A 20,606-nucleotide genomic window follows, 5' to 3' on the forward strand; every position below is an offset into this window, starting at 1 on the left:
AACGGCTCCTGACAGTACCTAAAACCAACTCTAGTAAGCAGGAAAAGGGTACCTATTTTAAAATAGGAGTTAATTTATGTTTAAATGCTATTAAACACAGTGGTCACTATGGAGCTTCAGAACAAAAAGAGCTGTCTGTTCCCACTGAATCCCAGAGAGAACATCTGCGCTTTCTAAAGTAGTTCCAATTTATGTTCAAATGCTGTATTTGAAAAAGAGATTAAAATAACTGTAAAAGTAAATTTTATGTTTACAGAGATTTACTTTATCCAAATTATCTTTAAAGGCCCTTTTATATTTGTTATGGCTAAACATGCCCTTTTGAGATTCATAATGAAGAAGCAAAGTGTATTAAACCTTGGATTAAAAGATGCTGGCATAACTAGAAGTGGATTTAGTCCTAATTAAAGCAAGGCTATAAATACTCTTCTCTAGTATATATTGAGATTATAATTTTTTCCATTCATTGGCTATTGCTGGACAGAGCAAGCTACTATTATAAATCAATTATCAGCTGTACTTCCAGTGTGTTGCACACTGCTGATACAGTAGACTGTTTGTACATCCTGAAATGAGTCCATATGATATCTGCAATACAGGCAGGGAGCCTCAGTGGGTTGGGCTGAACTGCCTCCTTCTGCCCCTAAATCCTGCCTTGTACAAAGTCCTTGCCTGTAATATGTGTGTTGAGTTTTCACCTACACTGTGACCCCCCAGGCTCTGCAGGACTCCGCCTCAAAAGTTTCCAACAGGACAACAAGAATCCTATGATGACAAAACAAACCGATCCTCAGAAATACCAGTTGCCACAATTTTTTTTCTAAAGGATGTTGGTTCGCTGTAGAACAGGGACCTCTTAGAGACCTCCATGACCTTTACTGTACTGTACTTCAAAGAGAGAAGTCAGCCAGGGTATTTTTAGGCCTTCTCTTTCCTGGAGGCGGGTCCTGAGATGCCTCAGTGAGAGCTCAGCGCTGGAGCCCAAGCGCTGTTCTTCTCTCACACACTGCAAGCCTCTGCAGAGGCCAGGCAAACCCCTGCCAAATACACCAAGTACAAGTATTTTGCAGGAGGAACAAGCTCAGGACCTTCTGGTGGTTGATAAGCGACTGCACTGTCTATTCTGAGGTATTCCCTCTAAATATTCCCTCTGAAGACTTCAAGAAGTGGAGATTAGTTGAAGAAGGCAATACCTGTGAGACGTTCAATGACATCCAGCAGAGCTTTGCCGCTGAGGTAACGCGCTCGGTGGGCAAAGATTTGCAGCAGCAATGTGTTATCTGAAAGAGAAACATGTATTTCTGCTCACTCTTCCGAGGTTATAAGAAAAAAAAAATAGTTAAAAAGGGAAGGAGGGGAAAAGGCAGAGGTAACTGCATTTTGTAAAATGAAGGAAATTTATGCCAGTTTCTGAGTCCTTTACTTCTTTCCTTCAGCTTACTTGGGAGGATTTTAAATTCAAAAAGAAAAGTTCTCATTTCACATTTGTAAATCCAGAGTTAACTGCTGTACAATGAGCTGTGTTAAAGCTTCCACATCAGGGCCCTCAAAATTTAAATCACCTGTAAGCAATGAAAATGTTTTGCATCCTGGAGCTTTGCAGAAGTGACCTCCTCCCTTGTCTAAGGAAAAGGATGAGAAGGCTCAAGAGTCCACGCATCCATTCACACTTTAAGGATAAGCTGGTGTTAAATCTTTAAACTACCTGTTGGGATCTATGGACAACACTCCAAGTTACTCTTACAAGAGATAATTGCTGCTCATTGCCAACACCATCCACTCTCAGGTGCTCTTATACTATCTCTGAAATCAGATCTCGGTAGAGAGACTGAAAAACAACCTGATTTCCCAATACTTGACTGCCATATATATTTTAACGTCTCCTGTGCTGCCTGTTTTGGATTTGAGGTCTTGTTTTAATTAATAAACTGCTGCCTGAATTGGTCTGCAAGCCTCCAGTCTCACTGCTTTGATAAGCCAAGCAAAGCTTTTCTTGGAGGTAGAATGTTTGTGGGATGCACTACGATACCTCGCAGTGTCACCGGGAGTGGCACCAATAGGTAGAGTAAGCAACCTGCTTCTTTGTGAACCACTACAGAGTCAAATCCCAAAGGGGTTTTAAGTAGTACTGTGCTATTAAGTGCTCCGTTTTGCCTGAGATATAAAAAAGGTAGTCCCTAACAATCTCCTTGTGAGTGTGCAGTAATGAATCCGTTCTGCTACGCTAATTAAGCTTCTGCTTTGGTAATTACACTCTTCTCATTCATCTTTTCAAACAGACACTTCACTTTTTGTCCCACCCTCTTGCAGTATTGTCAGATGCTGTTTCACATTTGCTCTTCCTCCCCAGGGAGTTACCTTACAGCTGCTGCTTTGAAAAAAGATCTGGAGGTCTTGTGGAAGCACAAAATGTTAATTTGTCATTAATATTGGTATCTACATAGATTTTCAGGGGAACACTTGGGTTTGGGATGGGTGAGGGGGAGCTGCTTGTTTTCTTGTTTTTGTAGGAAGATAAGTATGTTAGCAGTATTCAACTTTCACTTTGAGAGTTTCAAATGCTCGGTACATTTTGAAACATTAAAGCTCAAGTAAATAACAAATTCACCCAGCAGTTACTTTTGCTGCCTTGAGAGACCTAAAGACAGAGGAGCTTTTAATAGCTACTAGAGAAAACAAGGCAACAGGCAGTCTGGTTCTTACTAACCCAGCTTTAATTCCCTGTACTACGTATCAGCTAAACCTGCTGGCCACAGGACAGGCAGCCCCGCAGTTGCTGTATTGAGCAGAGGAATCTGCTTCTCCGCACTCTCATTTTCACTGCGTTCCCCTCTTTGCTATGTTGACAACTACAGGGAAATTCCCCCTCCCCTCTCTCAGAGTGATGGTTCCTCTGGGAACCATCTGGGGCTGCTGGTCTGACTCCATGCCCTGGTGTCAGGCAGTGGCCATCTGAAGGGCATTTCTTTCATGACAGAGAACAGGGCAGGACAGATGTCAGAGGAGACAGCAAGATGTCTTGGTCCCATTGCAGTTGAGCTTGATTTGCTGATTCACCTCCACCTACAAGGTGGCTCCCTTGAGTGGGATTATGGTCCCAGGTCACAGCTAATGAATGTGTGTGGTCTTCAGCTGGGGACATCCAAACCAATGCCAGGGTTAAGGTAAACAAACTATTCAGGCACTATTGGGAAGCAAATTAGTTTGGTTTTAGGTAGAATTTTGGTCTAACAGATGGGGGGGGGTGTTTTATGTTCTTTATTTGTTTGTATGTCATTTGGGGTTTTTTTGTTTCACATCAAGTGATCAAACAATTTTCTAACCAGCTTGCATTTTTGCATGGATCATTAAAGGTGGCAGATGAGGAAGTCTCACCTAAAGCTCAGAATATGAGGCATGTCAACACAGAGCCTCGGTGCAATAGCTGGGCTCTTAGCTATTAAACTCATAGGAGCAATGGGGCAAGAGGTTGTGCTCTCTTACTCTTTGCTAGGAGCATTGAACAATCCTTTAGCGTTCTGGGGTGGTTTTGTCACTTTATAGCATATGGTATGGTTTTGCTCATGCATTTTTCCAGTAGAGCCTTCCTTCCCCCAGTAAAGCCCTAGGGTCTTGAATTTTGAAATATCTGTGATTCAGTTACCTGTTTGAACTTTTACAAATGTCCACAAAAATGAGCAGAACAAAAAATATATATCCCACCTTGTTTGCTTGAGAACCTGTCTCTGAGTAAAGCCACTGTGATAAGAGACAGATGCACCTTGCTCCTGTTCTAGCATCTGCCAGCATGGAAAATTTACAGTGACCTCTTAGAATTGGTGAGAGGGGAATGACGGAAAGCTTCATACAAAACCCTGAAGGGATCTATTTGCCACATCCTCTCTTAGCAGGATTCTGCAACTTTTCCCACACCTTCTCCCACGCACCACAAAAAAATCAGTAAGGGCCAAGAGCAGTAAAGGTCTCACCCTCCTCTCCTGCTTCATGATTAGGAACAACCCAATACTTGGAATACAGAAAGGCAGCAGGTCAGCAGATTCACTGAGTTTGCAAAGCAGCTGATGTGGAGAACTTGTTAATTTCACTTTAACACCTGCCTCTTCAACACTGAATTTTTCAGGCATATTCACCCAGTGCTGCATTTTCACAGCTGACATAAGTCTGTGTGGCAAGAGAATTTACAGCAGACCTTGGCTATAGCAATCTTGCCCCATGCAGAACAACGTTTGGAATAAGCCATCATTTACAGCTTGATTTATCTTGATTTATACTTGTTTATTCTAAAGAAGTGGGAAAGAAGCCCAGCAAGAGCAAAGAGCCTCCACCACACTTCCCCCTATGTGTTTCAAGGAAAAAGCACATTCCTTTCATCTTGTTTTAGTGGTTGTAAACTTAACAGAGTGCACATATTAGAAATCCAATTCAATAAAAACAAAATGCATGCAGTTTCCCAGGAAAAACAGTCATGACAGATGCTAGTCACTTCCCTCATGCTCTTATAGTGGAAACTTAAAATAATCCCTAGAATGTCCTCTCTGTAATAATCAGATCTATGACCCAGGTGATAAGCAGTGTCCATTCAGCTACACATCCCAACATGATACAACCGATTGGAATAAAAAGAATGCAGGCAGGACTTCATACACATCTTGCAGCAGCTGGATGTTCCCACAGACAACAACAGCCATCCACAGACTTAGCACTCACTTGGCTCTGAGATGGAGGAGCCGCAGCTGGGGAGAGTCAGTGTCAGAGGTCAGCCTTACCTAGGTGATCAATGCATGCTTCCAGCACCTTCACAGCTGCAGCATAAATCCCCAAGTGCTTTGAGTTCAGGTTCTCAGTGACTGCTGCTATCAGAGAGGTCAGGACTGGGTATAAGGCATCTCCAAGTATGGGTGTCATCAAAGCCAGTGCCTCCAGCGCCTGCTGGTTCACTTTCTTGTTGCAATCCTGAAGTCTCAGGACAAAAGAGTCAAAAATCTGTTAAGAAAACAAGGGACAGGAAATCTGGATTAAAATGTTCTTGTTTCAAGGAGAGATGTAGAAACAAGCACCCAGAAATGTAAAATATAATGTTTTCTGTTAGGTCAGCACTTACTAGCACAATTTCACTGTTTTCTTATGGGCTACTCACTGTAGTGGTTGCACCTAATGGTGGTTGGAAAGATCTTCATATTTTATTAAGAGGTTTGAGTGCAGACAGGATAGTTCATATGGTGTTTCTCTCTATATTATTTACATTATTATTTACATAAATCATCGCTACAAATCATTAAATTAATCCCATTTTAATAATGCAATATCTTTGGTGCAGAGGTATGAAAACAGGTATTTATGATACCCATTTTTCCATAAAGTTGCCTCAAGTACTGAGGGCAGTATTGATTTTGCCAAAACTGTGGCTGGATGTGATCCAAGTTTTGTTTTTATCTGTCTCAGAACCTGCATCTGGAGGAGTGCAGGGCTCTGATGAACTCTTCAGTACCCAGACCATTTGTCTAGCTAACAGGTAGACTTCTGAAGTTTAATGTGTTGTGTAGTTCTCATTAGAGCAGGTTCAGTCCCTTGACAGCCACATTATCAGGCACCATTTGCTGGAAAAGGGGAAAAAAAAGAGCTGCTGGGAGGAAAAGGAAGAGATCTGTCTCTAGCCATTGTCTTCCTCTTTCCAAAGGGAAAAAAGGGCCCACAGGAAGGGTGAGAATGGTCCCAATCAGGAAAGGGATGAGGATAGAAGTAAATAGGCAGAGTTGTGTCTGCAATAGAAGAGAAAGTTTACAGGAGTATCCTTTAATTTTTGGTTTTTTTAATCAATGCATCCTGATACTTCTCCTCCACCCCAACTGATTTCTCTTCTAGGGAATAATTTCCAGCCTTTCAGTGGCTGTATTTCCTTTGTTTTAACCTAACTGGTAGTAAGATACAGCAAAAGCTACAGCAACAGGAAATTCTGTCTCATGAACAGCACCAAGAGACACCTACCAGAGAAATACAGTTGGACTGAAATTGCTTGCCCTGATGCCTGGAGTTGAATGAAATTATTTGGGGTGAGAAGAGACCAGCCTGTCCCAGACAGCTAGTAGGTAACATAAGACGCACTGTTTTAACTTTACTGGTACAGGCTTGGGAAGGGACCTAACAGGAAAGGAGCGATGGAGATGCCCTACCTACCTGGGAAATGTTAGTGGAGATGAGCTGGGGGTTGTTTTTGCAGTGGTCAAGGAGGAGCAGCACTCCCTCCATTCTTGTCTGAAAGTCCTTAGCTGTCAGGAGCTTGCAAAGCTCCTGGCGCTGTTCAGTCTCTTCCTGTGATGGGCGACGGGCTGTCTGACGGGCTGTCTGACGGACTGTCTGACGGACTGTCTGACGGACTGTCTGGCGGGCTGTCTGGCAGGCTGTCTGGCGGGCTGTCTGGCGGACTGTCTGGCGGACTGTCTGACGGGCCTTCTGACGGGCTGTCTGAGAGGGTGGCATGGGTACATAAGAGACAGACCTTAAAATGGAAAATAAAAACAAAGTTAGACCTTTTGGTGATAATATCTCCCTTTGGTTAATTGTGAGGAATGCAACTTGAGAAGACTTCCTAATGATGTGATTTCAGCTAGATCTTTATCTGAAAAGCAGCTTTGATCTCATGACAATCATTACAGGAGACAATCTGGACTTAACATTATCACTAGTGCTTACTGAGGAAAACCAAGGCACCAAGGATGGGATGCATCTCATTTATCTTCAGGTGTCTTCCCAGGTACTCATCCAGCTTCCCTATGTGTGGAAAAGTAGGCACTACAAAGTCTAAATGCCTCATCTTATGGCAGGTGTCTGTATTATAAGGAAATTAATTGTCCTGGAGAAGTGCCTCTACAACAGGTATGGGAATCTGGATAAATAGCTCAGATGCATCTGAGCAGATGAATCCTACCCAGACAGATCAAGGGGCATAACTGAAGGGATCCAGAGGATCAGTAACAGAGGCAAAAACTGAAGCCAGCCATCCCGCTACTGCGCTCACATTATTGCTTCCTTAGCAGCTGGATCCACAGCTTGACAAACCCAATGGGAACAATTCTCTTGGATCAGCCTCTCTCTGCCATGAGCACGAGAAGCTCCTAACCCCACTACTGAGGTGTGCGGTGATCTTCCTGCCACTGCTGAGCACAACAGAGCTAAATAAATCCACTCTGTTATCAGAGAAGGGCAGGTACAGGTAGCTCTCTCACCAGCATGGGGAGACAGCAAGGACCAAACTCCTATCTTGAATGCTGACTGAGGCACAAGGGAAAAAAATATGCTGTCCATCAACCAACCAATAATGGGTCTCAATGACATGAATAGCTACAGAGTCCACATTGATATGTCTCTTGACCAGAACTACCAGTACTGTTTTTGAGTCAGAAAGCAATGACTCAGACAGGCCAAACAAAATGCATAGGAAGTGCTATTTTTGGGAATGGCATCTTGGTTCTAGAATGGGACTTCTCATCAAATCACCCATCTCAAAAAGACTCCACTGAGATAATAATACCCTGATTGAAATTACTTGTCCCAAACCAAACAGCAGAGAAATGGCCCTCTCGCAGCCTCCACAACACTGTCCTCGCCACCGCACTGGATTTTCTGAACTAAAACTGGTGGGTGTCTCTTCCTCTCTCTCAATTTTTGTGGAAAACCCTCCAGAGAACTTGTGTTCAGCCTAATGTAGAAGTAGACATTTTTGATCACGAAATATTTGTGGGGCAAGGAAACAATCTCTGGTACCCCTTGTCTCCACCAGAAAGATTTTTTTGAGGAAGAGACATGCAAAGCTTGTCATGTGCTTTGTCAGATATAACAGAAGTGCTCAGTACCCTTCATTAGAAGGCAAGTTGTCCTGGGGCATCATCAAGCCATTTTTCTTAGACTCCTTGGCAGAAGGAGGTTTCTTAGACTCCTTGGCAGAAGGAGGTTCCTTAGACTCCTTGGCAGAAGGAGATTCCTTAGATTCCTTGGCAGAAGGAGATTCCTTAGATTCCTTGGCAGAAGGAGGTTCCTTAGACTCCTTGGCAGAAGGAGGTTCCTTAGACTCCTTGTCAGAAGGAGATTCCTCAGACTCCTTGGCAGAAGGAGGTTCACATTCATGGTCTTCTGTCCCCTACACAAATATATAAAAAAACATGAATCTATAGAAGATAAAAGAGGAAATTATTTGTTTAAAACACAAATTATAACCAGGAAGGATCACTGCTACCAAGAAAGGCTTAGGAAAACATTTCCTAACTTAGAGAGGGAGATGGGCCAGAGATCCAGTGATGTCTACTATTTGTTTTCAATAACATAAGGTAGGTTATAGGTGCTACCATAATGGGCAGCAATACAAAATCCAGAATTCATTAGTCTTGTGCACAAGAATAATGCAAACTGTTAAGGAAACAAACTGGTGGGAAACATTTGGACTTTCTGGAGGGTGGCCCATTGTGTTGGGAGTTAATTTGGTTTACGCTCATTCTCCCTATCCCCGACAAAGGCACATGCCTGTCTAGAATGTAAATGAAAAGGAATGAAAAAAAATAGGGATGATTTTCCATGGGATGCTGAATTCATGAAGCTTCCTCCGGCTTCAGAGAGCATAACAGCAGGGCAGTGTTCCCAGAATACACACAATATGCGTACTAATTATGATTGCCTTGTGCATCTTTTGTATATTTGGAAATTTTTTTGGCACTAATACTTCATCTGTTGCAAAGACTCTATTACCTTCAGAAGCACTATTCTCCCTTCCTTGCTTTATTGGGGGGTGTGGGGAGTAGCATTGGGTTTTTTTAATGCTTGATGGTAGAACCATTTTCTCCTACTTTCCTTTCCTGTTTGTGGCTGATATTCAAAATACACCCACTTTCTTTCTAACTATACTAGTTCATTCACTGTCTGAAGATAAACAGGCTAAGGATCAACAGCTCATTCCCAGGAGCAAAATGATTCAGCAGAAGAAGAATGAGGTAAAGAAAGATTATATATGTTTAATCTCATATTAGCAATCTCAGTACTAGCATAAAGAAGACATTTCTCCTGCCAAGCACTTACCTTCCGCTTAATCATTGCCATAACAGCTTCCAAGTCCCGTGAGGGGGCAGACTTTTTCAAATAACTATCAAATTTTGGATGACTCATCAATAAATTCAGCATCTTCCGTCCATAATATCTAACATAGGAAAAAGAGAAATTAATACAGACTACTACTGTCTTTTCTCCCTGGCCTTGTGAATAAACGAAGGAAAAGCGTTAATAAACTGATATTTTAAACTCATCATGTGTAATACCTGCATGAGGAGGTATTACCTCTTCAGCAAAGAGATTTACCTCCTCTTACTGCAACTGCACAATGCTACCAGCTGAACACAAGAGGAGAACATAGGGTAACAGGAAAATACAATTTCACTCTGAAACTGAGGGTATGCTTCTGTGGAAGTGGAAGATCCCATGGGACAAGTGAAGACCACCTCCTGCTTGGATGTCATGGCTTATTTGCAGTGTCTTGCTGCCATTGCACAATAATTTACTTCCCCTTAACTGACAGAGAATCTAGGACAGATGACCTCATGCTTACTATTTATTATTCTATACGACATGTATGCACATGGGCAGCTAATTGATCATGTGTTCTTCACATCTATTAATGGGAATATAATTAATAATCAGACTAATGGTTTGGTTTGGTTTTTGGTTAGTTGTTTTGGTTTTGCTACTATGAAACTTCAGCTACTGTGAAGAGGAAATTTGGACGTCATTCAGCCACAGCCAACAACATTATACAATGATTGGGAAGAAAAATTTGTGACTACAATAGGCAATTAAATCTGCAGAAGGGATTTAGAATGATTGAATATATCACTTGAAAACAGCTGGATTTTTTCTAGGACAGTCTTAACCTTCCCAGAAATAGATGTTTGGGACCATTCAGTGACGAACAGTGGCCAATGCTTCAGCTTTACATTGCACACGTAAGGTGAAACAGAATTATTTGACTGCCTAATCTGAGCTCAGCTGATCTGAATAAAGAATCATTCAAGTCACAGGAATTTGTCAATGGCCTCTCTTGCTGGACAACCTCATCTTACTCAGTACAGTCATCTCCCCAGACGTTATCCACACTGTGAAGTAACTTTTTAAATTTTACCTTCCACTCTTTTGTGGTTTTATAATTTATAGCCAGGCATCAAACAGTTTTCAAATTTTAGGAGGTGAAATGAAGATCATCACCTTGTGTCCTGATGACAGTCCAGAGCAAGATTCACCAGCGTGTGCACCAGCACCTCAGTACTGGTAACTATGCCCGAGAGGAGTTTATTGGCTCCAGTTCGCTCCATCGCAGTCAGTAGGTGTTCGGCTGCAGTCTTGCGCACCAGGACATTGCGGTGTCTGCAAACAAGGCAACAAAGACTGGGGTAGGGGGAAAAAGAGGGCCAGAAGCACAGGCCTCGGTCACAGCATGGTCCCTGTCATTGCTAGGGAAAGGACACACAAGTTCTCACTGCCATTTTAGCCACCTGTAGGTGATTTGTCCTCAGATAAACACAAAATTGGCATTGTACAGAGAGGCTACCTGCAAGTAAGAGGAAGGAATTCTACCTCCCTGGACTATTTGATACTTAATTTCTTTCCTGAAATTTAGTCTAGGAAAGAGGGAAATGAAAGACAATTTTTACTGACTCATCAGAGGGCTCCACTACACAAACAGAACTGTAGCAGTCCTGGGGCTTATTCCACCTGTTTATCTCCAAATCTGCAGAGGGAAATTTTTCACAATGAGAACAATCAGTCATTGGAATAATCTCCCCAGGGAAGTGAGTTTCAGCTGGACAGGGTGCTGAGCCACATTGTCTAGACTGCACTTCTGCCAAGTAAGGTTGGACCAGATGGTCCAGGTGGTCCCTTCCAATCTGGTACTCTGTGATTCTATGATTTAAGGCAGCATTTGCTTCAGTTATCCTATGGGAGTCAGCCTGTGAAGGCACCTATAAAGCTGCTCACTATCTCAAGGCTGACTTGCAACATCAATTTGAATAGAAAGTAGAGATCTAAGGACATGACGGTCAGACAGAGCCCACTTAGTAGGAGCTGTGCCTGCTGAGCCGCACCCAGCACGTTCTCCCCAGTGTGCTCCATGTGTTAGCAATTAGCCTCCTTATTTCTCAAGTTAATGGCATAATGATGATGCATGGCTTTTCTCAGTGCCTCTGTGGTTAGCGTTGTGAAATATCAAAAGGCACTCACTGCTAGAATAGCTATTGTCCCTCTTCCTGCAAAGCCACAAGACTATACCACCACGCATTGCAGGAACTTTTGCTTCCCCATCATTCACCACATCTCACCAGCATTGACATATTGTGGGAACAAATAGGCTGCAGGAGGGCAGAAGTAGATGCAAGAGGAAGGGAGAGAGGTTTATGATCAGAGAATCTAATCACCGAGTTCACAGAAGATGCAGGAGACAGGACCCTTCCCTCCCATCAGTTCCCTTCTGCCTCCCATCCCTTCCCTCTACCGACACAATTCAAGGTGAAGGATAGCACTAAGAAAAGAATGACGTACTGGACTCCACTGGCCATGAGAGCAGTCATTGCTCGTGCAGGAGTCACACTCCCCGCCATGAGCCCCAGGGCTTCATTGGCTGCTGTCTGAATGAAGTCGTTGGAGTCCCCCATCTTCTGCAGCAAGACCCGAGCAATCTCATCCACCTTGTGGTCCATGTCCTTCTTCATGGTCCTGAAGAGATCTCCAAGAGTGTTGATTGCACAGCAACACACCTTTGAGCGGAGATTGTTCACCTGGGGAAGTCATGAGGGGAAATGTAAGAACCACCCTGTAGAGAAAATCAATTCTCCAGGTGAAAGTCCCATGAAACAACATGACTTCTCACTGTGTCCAGATGGAATATAAGAGCACAGTAAGAGCAGAGGACCACAAGTACAGGAACACACTTACTCTGACGCCAACTTCTTCTCTCTCAGGCCCACTTATACAATTTTAATGAGACTGAAGGCCTAAAAATATTGTTTAATCTAGAACTAAGTGTGCTACTCAACCCATAATGTGCACTGCTTTGATTTTAGACCTTAAAAAAAAATAAAGGCAATGGCTGTTTTTAAACTATAAAGGTACAATTCATAAAGACAAGACAGAGGAAAAGTAGTACTTTCTTCCTGTCCAAAATCGCAGCACTGGCAGTTTGAGCACTCAACGAGGAAACTGAAAATGCAGGCTCAAGTGTACAATCAGGCTAATATGCAGCATGGACTTGAAGTCCATCTACTGCTCTGCCTGGTCAGGAGAACCCCAGCTGTTGAACTCAAGGTACTCAAGCATTTTGGAGGTCACATATAATTACAGCTGCAACCCATGGGGTTTTGCAGCATTCAGGGCTGTTCTTGGGTGACCCTTGCTTCCAAAAGTCTCTCCCATAAGGGTAAGGAAGAAATAACTGAGAGTCACGTGCTTCATTTGAAAAATACTTTGAAGGACAGACCAGTATTTCTTTCTGCCAGAATTAGTTGTGCCTCTTAATAAAAGAAAACCATATAAGTGCTAGAAGTGCTTGTGAAAGCAAAATCTGGGACTGGAGTGAAACAAAAGCTGAAAGATGTCTCTGTGCATGATCGTAGAAGAGAGAGGAGGAAATTTCCTCAGAAATATAAAAGTGATATAAAAATCAGATGAGCTAAGCTGAAAGGGCTTCTTGCCCTAAGCCAGATCTCACAGGGGTAGAATCTGAGTCCTGCATATCTAAACAGAAGGGTTTAAAGAGTCCAACAACACAAGGAACATTCAAGCTTCCAATGTCATTAAATATTGGAGAGGAGGAGTTGCTTTCATGGAAATAAGCTGTCCTACTGTCTTCTGCAAGCAAAGGAAAATTTAATATATTTGGCAATCATGCAGTAAGAGTACAAGTCTGTGGCCTGAACTGGCTGCTAAGTGCCAAGTTGGAAATACAGCCACAGATGTTATTAATTAGCTTAGGGTGAGACCTCTGTGTTCACTGAGAGATGAGACAGTGAAGCTGTGTGTGACTGCCTTGCTCACCCCACAGCCAGGCTGGTCTAAGCACCCAGTTGCTGCTGTGCAAAATTCCACAGGCACACAGAGTCAGCAGTTTAGTGGAAAGGGCAAATTGCCAAAAAGCAAGCAGAAAGGAAGGAGGAAAAAACATCATCAGGAAACACAGGAAAATAAATACCTGCAGTCACTCACCCAGGTTGCTGAGGAGGAGGAAGAAGTGGGAGGAAGCTGGGAGGCAAAAGCTGCAGTGTTTAATTACAGCTTGGCAGAGACTTGGGCTGTGGCAAATCACCTGCAGTTTCTGTATTTGTATATTGCATGAGAATGACACCTACCTCAAAGAGAAGAGACACAGAAGCCCTGCATGCCTGTAAATACAGCTATATTGTGCAGACAGATCATATAGATAGGTGACATAGCCCTTAGAAAAACAGTGAATAAAATAGTGATGAAGGCAGACACCCACGTAAATGAAGAAGCACGTATCAACTCTATGCTCTCATGTACGAGGTGCATAGGACACAATCGAACATAACATTCTTACCTCTTTGATAACTACCAAGGAAACATCATGAAGTTTAGAAAGAAGGACTTCTGAGTGGGAGACAGCCAGGCGTCTGATGCTGGTGAGTCCCTTCACTTTCTCCTCCCTGAAAGGCAATTACCAAAAAGATCGACTTTTCTCACCACCCAAGAACTTGGCAGCACCCTCTAAAATTACCAGGGTGTCAGCTCAAACAAGCACAGGGAGGTGCTTCTTATACAGCACTTAATTAAATTGTGGACTCGTTGCTACAGGATGCGGTCGTGTTCAAAAGCACACATAAATGCAAAAGGCAAATAGATGGTTTCAGAATGGCTGGGTTAATTTGCAGCTGTTAAACAAGACACCCTTCCTGAAATCACTGGCACACAAAGTCTCTATGTCACTGCTTCCTAGAAGCTGGAAGACTGTGCCATGTTTCTGTTTCTTGCATCCTCCCTGTACCCTGTGTCTGAGAAACAGCCCCGTCTGGCTGTTACTGGGGCGTTTTCCCTCTTCGCCATCCCCATAGGGCAATGCAGGAGGGAGAGCCTTCACTGCCACTCCATAGCTTGAGTTTGCACTCTACAATTTAGTCTTGTTCCCCACAGCCTCGCCCTCCCCTCCCCCAAAAAAGACAGCATGTCATAAAATACTCCATACCTGGGCAAGAATAGACAAAAAGCTGGATTTTCCAGAAAATCCCTACTTAAAATAACACCTACAACAGCAACATGTTATTTAAAAGTAGTAAAAACCCACCTCTTTCAGCATTTTCTTAGTGAAGGACCTGAGCTACATGAAGACATGTTACAGTCACTGGTTCACCAGGGCGGCAGGGCAGGGCTGGGCATCCACCCCCACTGGGGTCCCTGAGTGTAACCCAGACCCTGCAGCAGCTCCCTGCACCTCACAGGGCATCAAACAGGAGTGGGAAAGAGAAAGGAGAGAGGGGCAAAACAAAGTGATATTGCACAAGGAGGTGCATCATGGAAGACTTTTCATGGTTATCCCAGTGTGAATGGAGCCTTAGTGCACATATGCTGACTCAGAAATCAAAGGGAAAACCAATATCACCTGAAATTTGCTGAGTCTCCTCCTGTCTGTGTTCAATTTCAGGACACACTGTGATTATCAACAAAAACATCTTTGGCCCATATTAAGCAGTGAAGAAGAAAAAGTTTCATTCTAAAAGTGCAAGATTCCTGAAGGATTTTTTTTTTCTTTTTACTTGTCTTCTGCCACAAGGCTTTCAGGGGAAATGACAGGCTGAGAAACTCCGTACCACATCTCAGTCCATTTCTCAGAAATAGGAACTCCCCATAGGTGCTTCTGGAACTTAGCTGCGGGAGGACCAGAGATAAATCCTTACTCAGTCCCACCCGGGCCAGTGACCTGAGGCACCCAAATCTGTAAACTCAAGACCACTTCCATCCTGCTTCTGGCTTCAGCCAGCAAATCATCTTGTTGTCAACTTTCTCTCTTCCCTGAAGGTTTCATTTGCAGCTACGTGGAGCAAAAAACCAACCTAGGAAACAGCAGGGACCTGCTGTGGCTCTAAGACTGCTATGGACCAAGGCAAATAAAAGGCTGCTCTCACATCTTTATATTGTGATTACTTTGGAGTGGTTTCAGTAGTTCCCTTGGGACATCTGGGATGTCTGGGCTCAGAGGCACTAGAAAAAAGGTTCTAACTTACCTTTACACTGAGAGGGAGAAAGACTGAACAGGGGGCTTTCTTACCAGTCATCGCTGCTGAGCCATGTGAGAGCATTGAGCAGCACCTGCTGTGCATTAGGGTAGGGTTTGGCTTCCCGGGCGTCCCCGCACTCTGGCTCATCTCTCCCCTTGGAGGAGTCCAGAGCAATGGGCGACAGTGAGTTCACTGTAAGGAGAGTGTCAGACATCAGCATTGCGTACCCCAGGGTGAGGCACCCTGCCACCGAGCAGATGGCAACCCAGTCCCCAGCCAAGATTACATATGCGCGCAAACTGGCATTGATTCAGTGGCTTCCCTGCTGTCTGGTTCATTTTTCCAGCACCCAACCATCTCACATTCATCCCCAGTTGGGCATCAGCTCCTTGTGTGAACCTGAAAATTGCACACACTGAGCCAGCTCCCACATCTGGATGGGTACCACAGCCAGCTTGCAGATTGATAGTGCTGCAGGGCTTACACTCACCAGGAGCCAGTGCTGCTCAGCAGGACTTGCTACCCCAGGAGTAAGCTCCTGAGATGTGCACATACCTCCCTGTATCACCTGCTGTGACCTGAGGCAGTGAGGACAGAGGGACCCTGTAACTTTCTGAGGAAACATCTCCAGCTGTCCCCAGCGAGCACCAAGCCTGAACAACCAAGTCCTGCTGGGCTTGGTCAAATCCACAAGGAGCAAGTGCCAGGGAATAGTGATACCTGACCTGCTGAGCCTGACAGCACCTCTGTTCCCATTTATCTCAACTATTCTGGACAGCAGGCAGCTAAGTGCACATACATTTTAGCATACCATTGGGAAAGTAGTAGTTTATGGATTTCACTATTTTCCGAGCATGAGGAATATTTACTATTTCAGAGGTACCCATTGGCTGTATTTTGAAGATGCTGAGGTGAAATTTATTTGTCATCAAATGTATTTGTTTGCAAACTATGCAATGCCTAAGCTTTCTCTTGTGGAAAAAGGCAATTTCTAGTCTTGATAGTTGTGACAAAAAAAAAGCCTTCCAAATGTGAACTGAGAATAAAAATATGTAAATATAGATGCAAATTGTTGGCAAATACAGTTTCTTGATGATAAATATACCAGGTATAAGAACATTCAGATGACAAATGCATTTGTTATGAAACCTATTTATCATCAAAAGCATTGTAGGTCAAAAACTTCATGCATTGCCTGCAAAAGCTCATTTCCTAAAGTGTAGACGTAAACATCTGAGCTGTCTAAAAGTACTGAGTATAAATATTACATAGAATCTAGGCACTACTATGGACTCTGTAGTGTTTTTATGCTACCTTACGTGTTCTATGAAGTATGGAGGAACTGTAAAATCAAAAATATTCAGATGGGTACTAATTTGGATGTTACCAATACTACTATCACTGACATCAGTGACATATGTACATATGCACAAGTATGTGCATATACACAACTATATTCGAGGTGAACGGAGAGCCATGTCAGGCTAGTTCTGATCAGTTTTGAAAACTGGAGTAGCATCACTAGGAAGGAGCATTCAAAATATCATTCTTAGTTCCCTTTTTCCTAACTCTTGGTGCTCAGGATCATAACACAAGGTAGGCCACCCACAAAGGAGAGCTGAGAATCAGTATGCTCACTATCTGCTGCATATTTGCTGCAGGGAGTGAGCAGCCTGGGAGCACCAGTAACCTCTCATGTACGTCTTCTGCTACAGAGAGCCACTGTATTTGGGTGGGCTGACCAAAATACAGTCGGAAATACAGGCACTGCTTGTTCCCAGTTTGCATTGCAGGCAGTGGGATGAGAGATGCTACAAGTCGTTAAGCACTTCTAGATGCAATAGAATGAATGTATCACTTCTCTAATTTCCATGAAGAGGCAGCCCTTGCTGCGATAGTAGAAAAACTGGCTGCAGAGCCAGACAGCAGCACAGGCTAACTGACCATGGTGGTACACATATGTGCATGGTGAGCACACCCTGCCAGACAGTACTGGAGCTCAGTCCTGCAGTTACAGCTGCTTCCCAGCACCAGTGTTATGTTTTGGACTATCAGTACTGGCAAAAGCTATAGCTTAAGGCTTTACCCCTACTTCATGCAGCTCAACTTCCCAGTGGATCTGTAAGCACCAACTGCTCCAGTATCACTGAGCTGGAATGGATCCAAAGGAGGTTTGCTCTCAGTCCTCTGAACAGGCTTTGGACCTGAGATCTTACCTGTGGTTGAGGAGTGAGGCAGTTTGTGCTCCTTGTGCTACGTACTGGTGTGGGGGCTGCAGGGGAGCAGGCTCACCTGAGGAGTTGCGTGGGACGCTGCTGTTCTTGTTGATGACAGGCATGCTGGGCAGTGCGGGCCTGTTGAACCGCTTCCTCAAAGCAGTACCAGTGCTCTCTTTGCCTGTATTGCGCATGCTGGGAGCTGTCCCATTGACAGGTGGTGGGCCAAAGCCTGCAGAGACCAAAAAGGATCTTGTTAAGAGGAAACATCTGAACAGGGTGGACTATCCCTCAACAGGGGGCTTGGAAAGGGCTAGAAGTCTTGCTGGAGCTGGGTAACATCTCTTTGTTATCCCAGACAATGATCACACAATGTGGTGATGCTTTCCGTAAGAAATGAGGAAAACTCAGTGCTGCTTTTCTTTTGCTTTCTTGTTTCAGAGGCTGGATAGGGAAGTTACATTCTAGAGGTTCCCACCTCAGCACTCCTCACTAGTACTTCACAAAATAATAGCAAGAAAAAGAGCAGAGAACCTTGTCTGATGCCCTTGGGCTGAGTGCTGACACTTAAGTTTGCTGCTGCTGTGCTCAAGGTAGTGCGTGCAGCTGTACAATCAGAGTCTGTCAGCTGCAATTAAGTCAGCAATGCTGCTTGCTCATGTGGGTGAAACGCAAGCTCTGGCTAAGGGCTCCAGCACAGCTCTATAGTGTGAGCTCCTCAGCAAGGAGTGGGGTGAGCAGGATAATCTGTCCTATCATGTGAGCAAGATATTTTGTGTTTTAATTAGATACAGTTTGATTTTGTTTCTTCCAGGGGCACCTTGGTTGAAAAGCCTTCTTTTGGACTCACCCATTCACCTTTCCTGGAGGCTACTCTCAATTAGAGAGTCTGAATCCCCAGTGTAGTTTGCAAGACAGAATTATCCAGTCTGAAAGACTTCATAGGAGAAGTGGGGAAAGTGATTTACTGTGACTGACTCAGTATGGGCCGGGAGCAAGACACATCATGCCTCTGTATTTTTCTTTGAAAAGTGGAAATAAGTCCTGTGTAAGCTTCCACTCAGATGCAAGTTTAACAGCCTTCCAGTCCAATTTCATAGACATTTGCAACACTATGTAGTAAGTAGCAAGCAAGCAAACAAAAAGGCTCACAACTATTGCAACCACTTACTTTTGTTGGCTGCATCCCTGGGGTCAGTGTTCAGTGCAGGGAGCTGCAAGGGCTTTTCTGTCTCTTCCTCCCTCTCCCTAAGCACAATCTTCCTCTCTCTCATTTTATTGTAAGCTGACTTGCACAAGACAACGCGGATCTAGTTGCAATGGAAATAAATCATAGCACATGAAAAAAGATGCACAAACCACACACAACACCTCATCAGGAACACAGTGGTAGCGTGTCATCTTCTTTACTGCAGCTCCATATACATCTCAATAGTTTCAGAAGAATTCCTCCTTCCCTCACCTTGGCAGACAATTACAGCTAGTGATATGTAACACTCCATTGCCATAACCTTCTACTGGCCCAAGATGCTGTTTCTCAATCTATGTCAAGAAGACCTGCTTGAACCAAGAGAGTCATAGCAGCGCTCCAAGACAGATTAAGAGCTCACCTTACTGTGAGCAGGTGGTTCAGTTCCTACAGGCTATGGCAGGGGAACAAAACCCATCTGCAATAACCAGCAATGAGAGGTAATTTGCTGCTTCTTAACAGTCATGGCCAGTAATTGCAGTTGCTTCTCACTTCCTTGCTTCTGAATGACTCAGCTGCTCTCTGAGAACCCAGAGTCCAAAAAAGGAGTCATGTGAAAACAAGTTGGAGGAACATTGGTCTTATTGAATAGAAAAACTGTGAATGAGATGGCTGTGAGATACAGCAAGAAAGGTAACTAAGGAAAAGCAAGGTCTTCTATTTTATTCTGCAGCCTTCCTTGCATTCAACATTATAATCTTTGCTTCTGTGCTTCCAAGCATGCACTGTGCACATGTTCACTGATGTGTAACTTGCCCTGCCATTCAGATCTGCTCTAAATCGGCCTCCGCACATAAAGAATGCTTTTTGCCTAACCTTAGCACCGCCTCTCAACCAGTGACTTCTGCACCAGGGAAAATACTCAAGTAATTGCTCTGTAGTTGTCAAATGTATTCCAAATAGAATCTGCTCCACAAGAGGGGAAGATTATGATTTTCAGTGACATTTTGTGCTAAGCACTGAACAGTCATTGAAAAGGAAGCCTGCTCACCCCTGTCCTTAGCCATTACCTTTTCATTGCTGATCTTGAAGTCATCGACACTCAGAAGGCGAGGCCTCTCACGATGGTTTGTCTCCTTGGCCTGTCTGAGTGGAAGGCTTGGCAATGGGACCACAGGTTCACGCAAACGTCTGGCAGACTTCACATCACGAGCAACGCGATGCTTGATAGGAGGCAAAATGGGTTCCAAAGTCTGGACCTCTGATAAGACAAGGATATAGATCGTGTATGATAACAGTAAGGAAGATAGCACCTTTCCAAACAGATGGCGTACTACCATATTGCACTGGCAGCAGAAATGACATTGCTTTGTTGGCCACCAGACTCAAACCTACTGTGCGATAAAGGCCTCAGCCCTTGGATTCTGGTGAGCAGCTGTGTTTGATAGAGAAGAACAGAGAGATGGAGATTGCTCTTGCCAAAAGGGTTTGTCTCTGTTCCTATCCATTTTGATTTTAGTAAACATCCTCTTTTCCCCAGTTACTAAAGAACTACTGGGTTTTAATAGCTATATTTAATAGTCTTTGTAGAGGTAAGAATTAACATTTCCTCCTCTTTGCTGGAATATTTTAGAGGGCATTAAAAGAAAAGCTTAGGATTGCTAGAGTGTTACCAAAAGCAGAATTGTGCTCTTGAAGCCAGAATTCATTTTCCCCAAGGGGTTTCATTCTAAATTGCAGTAGGTCAGCCCACTTTCTGGGCAGACTCACCAAAGGCTGATTTTCTTAATGGGAATAGCACAGTACAGCTCATTCTGAAATACTCTCCAGAAAGAGCTATTAAAACTCGGAGAACTAATCATTCCTTACATGGCTTCACAGATGATAAAATCATGTGATAGCCAAGCAGTAAAAAAGGAATAACTTTCTTAAATCAGGAATTTTTTC

The 20,606-nt window shown here is 43.7% G+C and overlaps 1 protein-coding gene across 1 annotated transcript in view; it reads right to left on the reverse strand.

Annotated features, from left to right (window-relative positions):
• Positions 1-20,606, reverse strand: part of LOC136099661 (TOG array regulator of axonemal microtubules protein 2-like) — a 36,060-nt gene that overhangs the window by 1,427 nt on the left and 14,027 nt on the right. The window contains exons 7-18 of the mRNA XM_071805923.1: positions 19,730-19,920; positions 18,642-18,780; positions 17,547-17,702; positions 15,305-15,446; positions 13,583-13,688; positions 11,572-11,807; positions 10,240-10,398; positions 9,064-9,181; positions 7,851-8,134; positions 6,175-6,496; positions 4,767-4,983; positions 1,194-1,280 (exon numbers count right to left, since the gene is read on the reverse strand). Coding sequence (XP_071662024.1) covers positions 1,194-1,280; positions 4,767-4,983; positions 6,175-6,496; positions 7,851-8,134; positions 9,064-9,181; positions 10,240-10,398; positions 11,572-11,807; positions 13,583-13,688; positions 15,305-15,446; positions 17,547-17,702; positions 18,642-18,780; positions 19,730-19,920 — 2,157 coding nt within the window. The remainder of the gene's footprint in view (positions 1-1,193; positions 1,281-4,766; positions 4,984-6,174; positions 6,497-7,850; positions 8,135-9,063; positions 9,182-10,239; positions 10,399-11,571; positions 11,808-13,582; positions 13,689-15,304; positions 15,447-17,546; positions 17,703-18,641; positions 18,781-19,729; positions 19,921-20,606) is intronic.

This window comes from Patagioenas fasciata, chromosome 3 (genome assembly GCF_037038585.1).
Source record: "Patagioenas fasciata isolate bPatFas1 chromosome 3, bPatFas1.hap1, whole genome shotgun sequence".
Classification (NCBI taxonomy): domain Eukaryota; kingdom Metazoa; phylum Chordata; class Aves; order Columbiformes; family Columbidae; genus Patagioenas; species Patagioenas fasciata.